At 35.1% G+C, this 8,049-nt stretch overlaps 1 protein-coding gene across 1 annotated transcript in view; it reads left to right on the top strand.

Moving 5' to 3' along the window:
* The window catches only part of LOC108580263 (probable G-protein coupled receptor 158), a 199,729-nt gene that overhangs the window by 147,912 nt on the left and 43,768 nt on the right, over positions 1–8,049 (top strand). The window contains 2 exon segments of the mRNA XM_017943973.1: positions 3,889–3,957; positions 7,339–7,448. Of these exon segments, the coding sequence (XP_017799462.1) occupies positions 3,889–3,957; positions 7,339–7,448 (179 nt within the window).

Genomic DNA, 8,049 nt, shown 5'->3' with positions numbered 1-8,049 from the left:
ATTTATTTCATGGTATTGTAACAAGCAAACGTTGAATACATTTTTCATTCGTGTAAGAAGAATTATTTAACACGATAAATTTAGCTGTACTATGGTTATTTTTAATCTACGACCACAGGTCAACCTGATTTTTAATCCCTACGAAATTAATTTAACCACGAGTAAGTAACGAGAACGCTAAAACCTATGTTTCCATTGAAGAATATTGTAAAAACGTATAAATTGTTATATGCAATGTTATAACAAATTGTCGGAAGTATAAATTTTTAATAAAATTGTGAAAATTGATAAATTATACCGTGTTACGATATCGGAAATCTCCCGCGAAAATCTCCCGCGAAAATTTCCCGCCTGACCTAACCGACGATTTTGCTAATGACTTTGGGGAGAGGGTACCGCAGGTATATAAGGACCCGCCGATGTCCCGCGAAATCATTTACCCTTTATACTGGGCCCTAGACACTTCGCGGCGTATTTTGACCTGAAGGTTCTGAGATGTGAATAGAGTGGTCGGGGGCTACTAGCTAGTCTATGTCCACCCTGTACACACTCAGCCTTCTTGTAACACTTGTATACATTAGAATCAATTAGAATTTCTATTACTAATTATTAAACAAATTTTAACAATTACCGGCACTCGCTAGGCACGTAATATCAGACTTTAAATACTCGACTTCGAACTTCGGTTTAGTCATAATTCTATTAATGTTATAATAACGTATAATTTATTAATTTTCACAATTTTATTATTAATTTATACTTCCAAAAATTTGTTAAAACATTACATATTATTATTTATACATTTTTGCAAGTTTCTTTGACAAATAAGTACGTTTCAACGATCTTATTACTTTCTCGTTGTGAAATCAAGTTCGGAGGATTAAAAATCAGGTTGACCCTTGGTCGTAAATTTAAAATAGCCATAGTGAAGGTGAAATTATTATTTTAAATAAATGTTTCTATACGAATTAAGAATCTATTCAACGTTTGTTTGTTGCAATACCGTGAAATAAATTGTATTATATATTTTCTCAGTTTAGACTGAATTTAAAGTTCGTAAGGATTAGAAATCAGGTTGACCTGTGGTCGTAGATTAAAAATAGCCATAGTGAAGGTAAAATTATTACGTTAAATAATTGTTTTTATACGAATTAAATATTGATTCAACGTTTATTTGTTGCAATACCGTGAAATAAATTGTATTATATATTTTTTCTGTTTACACTAAATTTAAAGTTCTGTTTACATGTTATAACAATTAGAATGTAGACGTTTTGCCGTTTCACGGTTTTTCCTCTGTTAATTATGTGTTTATAAATCATTTCAAACTAAAGCAGCACCATGCCCACCCTTAATTAAACCGTCTCAGTAGTTTACCGTAATTAATAATCTATTTTCGGAATTTATACGAGAATTTTTGAATTTTAGTAAATACTAGAGTCAGTGTCCACCCTGTACACACTCAGCCTTCTTGTAACACTTGTATACATTAGAATCAATTAGAATTTCAATACAATAGACTGAATAACAATTCATTTTAACTAATACCTATTAGAAATTTTCCTTTTAAAACAAATATAAATCATTTTACCAATTACTGGTACTTGCTAGACATTTAATATCAGACTTTAAATATTCTGCTTTCGGTTCTTTTAAATACAATCATGTAATTTCTTCAATTATCGATACTGACTTGGAATACTCCGCTTCGAATAAAATATTTCGAAATTATTTTGAAGGTTTAGGGAAATAAACATTTGAATTTTAGTCATCGTTGTTCTTCAGACTTGTCGGATAGGATATTGAAATGACTTTGAGAGGTTGCTCTTTCGTTACAGCAATTGAAATTAATTTGAAATTTTTCTTCCACTAATTAAAATTAATTTATTATTTTATGACTTGCTATTTTGTTTACTAATAATTTACCATCCAAGGAATTTGCATGAATTGCATGTTAAGTAGTTAGTTGATTTATTATTGTATATTGTGAGCTGATTTGGAACGAGTGCACTATGCCCACCCTAAATTAAACCGTCTCAGTAGTTTACCGTAATTAATAATCTATTTTCGGAATTTATACGAGAATTTTTGAATTTTAGTAAACACTAGAGTCAGTGCATCGCGTATTGAAATAATAGCTTCATCCCTAGTTCGTTTATTATTGAATACTTTTACGCGTTTAACTTATGCTTCTCCCCAATTCTCGTCGCGTATTTTATTCAAATTTTCTTATATTCTAGAATCGAAAAAGATACGAATTCGCGTTTTTTCTTTTGATTCTTTCAATTTTTCAATTGCATTACGCATTATTGCAATAATTTCTATCGTTACATTTAATTCTAATTGTTTAGCAGCTTTTCTGCTGCTATCGACCCTACATTTTACTGACACTTGTCGAACCGACCCTACATTTTACTGACACTTGTCGAACCGACCCTACATTTTACTGACACTTGTCGAATCGACCCTACATTTTTTTTTTTTACGTGGAGGTAGGCCGACTCTATGTGATAAACAATTGGCAACCAAACGGTGGCTCTCCCTTTACATTCGACGGATAATGTGTACAGTTATTTAATGTAATTTCTTAGCAATTTGTTTTTGTAATTCATCCAAAGCGATATATTATGTAATTAATCACTCAATAAGTATTAACATTAGATTGTTTCCTCGATATGGCTATGGTGGTCATCAGTGCCTGGAGTGCCTCAAATGTTTAAAATATTTAAAATAAAGTAAATGTTGTCAACTAAAAATTTTGAACGTCATAGCTAGCTAGACATTATTTTCAATTGAAAAAAAAAAAATTATAAAGCATAATACTATAACCCTATGCTTAAAATGTATTTTCTTGTGACTGCCTGACAGCAACCTGTAAATCTGGCGTGACAGTGAACGTGTTAATAAGTAAATGTTGTTCAAATTATATCGTGTTTTATGTCATTTTCATCAGAAAAATCTCACCAACATGATGTTAAATAAAAATAAAAAAACGTAAAATTAAAAAAGTTGATATTTAAATCGCTTGGTTGCCTGGACTCACGTTTTATGCTTATCTTTTATTCGCTGTCCTTTGCTACATTTGGCAAACTACAAAGGCCGGCGCGATGTTCGAAAACGTAGTCCCTGACTCTACGAGTATCAGGTTTAGGTTCCTTGCGGTCTGACACTTGTGGAGAATATACTGTATTCTGTGAAGGAAATGTTTTCGAAATTTTGTTTTCCTCTCTATTCATGTAAATTTCTTCCGAATCCTGCTTGGATTTATAACGTTTCTTTGTTTGAATATTTTTATACCTGAAAATTTATTAGCTAAAATGGATAATTTTCTTTGAGAAAGTATTATCTTTATGGGTTTTTATTTACCATGAATTTTCAATTTTTGCTACCATTGAGTGATATTTATCAACGTTGAATATTTTCAAACATTTACGTGTGTTCGTGTAAAAACAAATTACTTCCAAAAATTCGTAAATTGTTTAAAACTGAAAATTGAGACATTTATTATTGAAACAGTTTTCGTGTAAAAAAGATTGATCGGTACCGAAAATTTAAAACTTCGTTATTTAAACGATTGCGTATTTAAATCCAATGTAACGTCACTTTCCTACTACGCTGTATTTCTCTTTTGACCTACTCTAACTTATTCTTAGTATACCATTAAATAATGCACATTCTTTTGCATATAATAATAATTTCCATTGAAGAAGCTTAAACCTAACCAGAATTATTTTTCCCTCGCCATTCCCATTTGGCATTATTCTGGAAACCTTTATCCCTAGGATAATCGTACTTTAGCCAGATATTTTACTAGCAATTTTTCGAAAGCACGACGACAAAGAAATTTCCAACATGCACTCAATTCCTTGGTGTTTTTTATCGTTGCAGGTGGTAAGAGCTGCGAGTCCAGTGCTGCTGCGCGTCATTGTGCTCGGTGCATTTTTCATATATTGCACGGTAAGTACCATACTCTAGCTAGCAATTCAACCGAGACTTTATTACACGCTCCTTTCCCGGGACTTTATCCACTTTTCCGCGAACATAACCTCTCGTAACAAAAATCTCTCTTACTCTACAACATGCAAAAAAGTATCGTTCATTCCGTACGAATAAACATGAACACATTAAACAGGATACAGAGAACAGTTAGAAATTTATTTATCCCGGTACGCGAATCGAGGAACAGTTTTGTCCGCTTCTCCTCTTTGTGAATCAAATGTACGAGGATCGTTCGATGAATAAAGAGACAAACTGTTTCAATACGGTTTATTCAATTAATCTCCTAATTTACCTATTTTTCGACATAATCCCCTGCTACAATTGTGTATCATAGTTTTTTCTTTTTTAACTAGAGCTTTTTATCTTCTTAGTAATTAAATGACCCTCGTATTACATTTTAATCCATCGTGGATACTGATTACTTATACAGGGTGGCGTATAAGTCGCTTTGCCATTTAAAATTTGGATGAACTTTCCTCAAAATCTGCAGGAAAAATTTTGGAATAGATAAGAGATTTGAGAACATGTATATTTTTTTTGAGAACAACCATATACTAAATATTACTTATACAGGGTGACCCATAAGTCGCTTTGCCATTTAAAATTTGCATGAACTTTCCTCAAAATCTGAAAGAAAAATTTGAAAAGAGACAAGAGATATGAAAGCGTGAATATTTTTTTTAGAACAACCGTATGCTAAAATTTCACGAAAGTTGGTAATTATCACTTCGATATGGTTAGGCCATTTGCATAGTCACCGATACAATTGGCCACTTCATATTGGCTGTCTTTATCGGGCAATCGAATGCTGCCCATTGTTCGACCAGTGGAAATGAGAATGTAAAGGCGATACTTAGCTGGCTAAACGAGCATAAGCTAATCGCGCAACGTGGTGGTGTGGGGTGTCACGCGATTCCCGCCATTGCTATGAAAATTATTCGACTGATACGGAACGATTATCGTCACGCGAGGCACCGTGAAACGAGAAAAAGGAAATTCCGACGTGAGAACGCGAAGAATAATGCTCATGCTCGTAGCGAAACTCGAAACTTCAAATTACACGATTAAATTGTTGCGCGTGGAATTTTAACTGCTGCGATCTCGTATTTCTTTCTGTTGCTGGTAAAAACGAGGAGTTTACTTTATTGCTATTTTAGTTGCTATCGCGTTGCATCGTTTTCTGTTTTATTTTTAAGTATGCTGTAGATATTCTAGGGATATTTTGGAAACGTTTTTAGGGACACTGTGGAATATTCTAGGGATATATTAATTTTATCGGAAAATCGAGAGACGCTCTAGAATATTCTCAGACATTTTATGCTGATCTATAAATATTCTAGGGTATTCCTAACCTCTCAGAGACATTGCTGACCGTTATAGGACATCTTAGAATATTTCAAGGAATATTAGAAATAATGTTCAAACAACCTGGGAATATTGTACAATATTCTACGATACTCTAAACATTCTAGGATTATTCTGGAATATTTCACAACGCTAAAATTCTTTCTGTCGCGGCAAATTATTCCAGCAACTCTAGGGATTCAGAAGAGTCATTGCAGGGACAGTCTAGGGACATTTCACGTCACACGCGTTTCTACAGTACTACTGTGCAATGTGCACTGCAGAAATTAAAGTACGAGTGAATAAATTTCCCAGCCGGAACAGTCTCTGAAGCCTTCCGGATTTTACGTCCAAAACATTTTCGTGGAAAAAGAATAGTACGCGCGAAGAAATGGCATAAAAAAGACAGGAAAATGGGGGGAAAGACTGCTGTCCAACTGGGCTGAAAAACACGCGTGGCTGAATATTTCGTTTCTCGAGAAAAAGAGATACGCGAAGTTTACAATAATGTTGCGAGAATGATTAATTTAAAAATTTCATTTCGAAAATTAAACAGACGCGAGGCCGTTGCTTTCAAAGTAGTTCCCTTGAGACTGTGCACACGTATCGATCGTAACATTTCCGGTACTCGCCGTTTGTTATCTGTTTCAATCGAGAAAAAGGAAAACAGTAGTGAAAACAAAAAATTTGCAATTTTATCACAACCCTTTGCTCTGAATTGCGTTTCACAAAAGAAAAAATTGACAATGTTCGCATTGCTGCCACTTGGACGAAAAAAATAATGATTCTCGAAACTTGATTGTCACGGTTCTTAATAATAAAACAACCAAAGCGAGACACGCTCGTTAAACTTCATTGGTAATTGATCGATCGATATCTCGAACGGATCCCTCTACCGCGGCTGATTTCCCGTTATCAACGTACGAGATAATAGAAACGAAAATGGATATCGTACAAGCGTAGCGAACGGGATCGTTTTCATTGAAATTTCAGCACGACGCATCGTTTCCTCTAATTCGGTTTTCTGATCACGAAACGAACGACGGTGGATCTCGATAGAACCAACGCAACTTGGAATTAATGATGGGGAATTTCCGCACCACCGCAGTCCGTTGCTTTGAAACAATGTAATTCGTGCTTTCGACCGTATGAAAGCGCCAGTTTATATACGTACATTCTGCATCATTTCCGCAAGAAATAAGTCGTATTCGATACTATTTTCGATATTTTATTACCGTTCCTCGGAGCTGGGAAATAGCCCCTAGTAATTTCCCAGTGATTTTTCAAATAAATGCAACTACAATGTTTCATGTGCCAGCGGTGACTATTATGTGCAGTGTGGCGCATGATACGAAGAAAATGGAAAATGTGAGTATTGGAAACGGGTTATGAAAAAGAAATAGTCGTTTAATCTTGTGATGTGCTATTTATGGACGGACTCAGGGGAAACGTCTTTACGCTATTGAATCTTCTAAAGGACTGTTTCTGGGCAACCAAGAAGAAAGTTGGGGTCCCCTTATACCTAGGAACTGTTTACTTTATGATATCGCATTGTACAGTGCGTGACTCGAAGACGGACACTTCTTAGTGCCTTTGTTTAAAATAACGCGGAGACATTTTTCTCCTCGCTTGATTATTTCCATAGGGTGTTGTTAGAAATAATCCAACGGTGAGAAATTTCATTTCCCACGAAGAAGAATAACCAGTGAAAACTAAATACTGGCAAACATTTGACGTAGCCTCGGTGAATATTCGCAATTGGCAATAATCGAATTTTCACACACTCCGAACACAATGAGAATAATATTCGTGATAAAAGAAAAATCAATTTTCCTGCGAAAATGTACAACCTCTCGAGTTCCACGTCGCGTAGATCAAAATTCAGGAAAAGTTCACCCATAAAGGAAATGGAGTGTGTCACGGTGAAAGGAAAATTGCCGGAGGGAGGATGAATTATGGGAAATCGGTGGTGAAAATCAGTTCGTTTTGTTTCAGACGATAGTAATGTATCCCCGTCCGAACGTCATAACCTGCACGGTGCGAGTTTGGCTACGAGAGATTGGATTTTCCCTCACCTACGGCGCCCTGATGCTGAAAACTTGGCGGTGAGTAAGAATAACGTTGCAGGCAATGTTGTTTAACTTCGTCCGCGAAATCGATGTTTGCTCTGCAAATGAAAATCTTGTTCACGCGAGAATTCGACGCCTCGCACTGGATGTTATCGCGTAACAAAGTTCACTATGAACTTATACATTCGCCAGGAGCGCTCCAACTGGGATTACAGAAAATTAAACTATTACTATTCAATTATACAGGGTGTTTCCGAAAATGTGGGCATAACTTCGGGGACAGATTCAGTACGTTGAAATAAGAAGAAAAGTTCATATGAACATGTGCCCGATACGATCTTGTTTCCGAATTATAGCCGTTTTTGTCTTCCAGTAATTCTTATGACTCTGTTGACTGCTTCTTTTAATTATTTACAAGTAACGCTTCTTATCTCATGCGCGGCTTTCTGGTCTGCTATGTAAGCACTATTTCGTAATTTGTTTCGATCAGTTTAATCATGTTCTTGGTGGTAACCTGGTGGTATGGCAATTTGTTAATACACTTCATGATAATTTGGAGTGATCATCTAATACATTTTATAACAATTTGAACGAGAATTTACATTGATACGACGTTCGGTCTAGCTATTTAAAGCTA

Source organism: Habropoda laboriosa, unplaced genomic scaffold (assembly GCF_001263275.1).
Source record: "Habropoda laboriosa isolate 0110345459 unplaced genomic scaffold, ASM126327v1 scaffold9, whole genome shotgun sequence".
In the NCBI taxonomy this organism is placed as follows: Eukaryota; Metazoa; Arthropoda; class Insecta; order Hymenoptera; family Apidae; genus Habropoda; species Habropoda laboriosa.
This window is presented reverse-complemented; position numbering and strand designations above follow the sequence as displayed.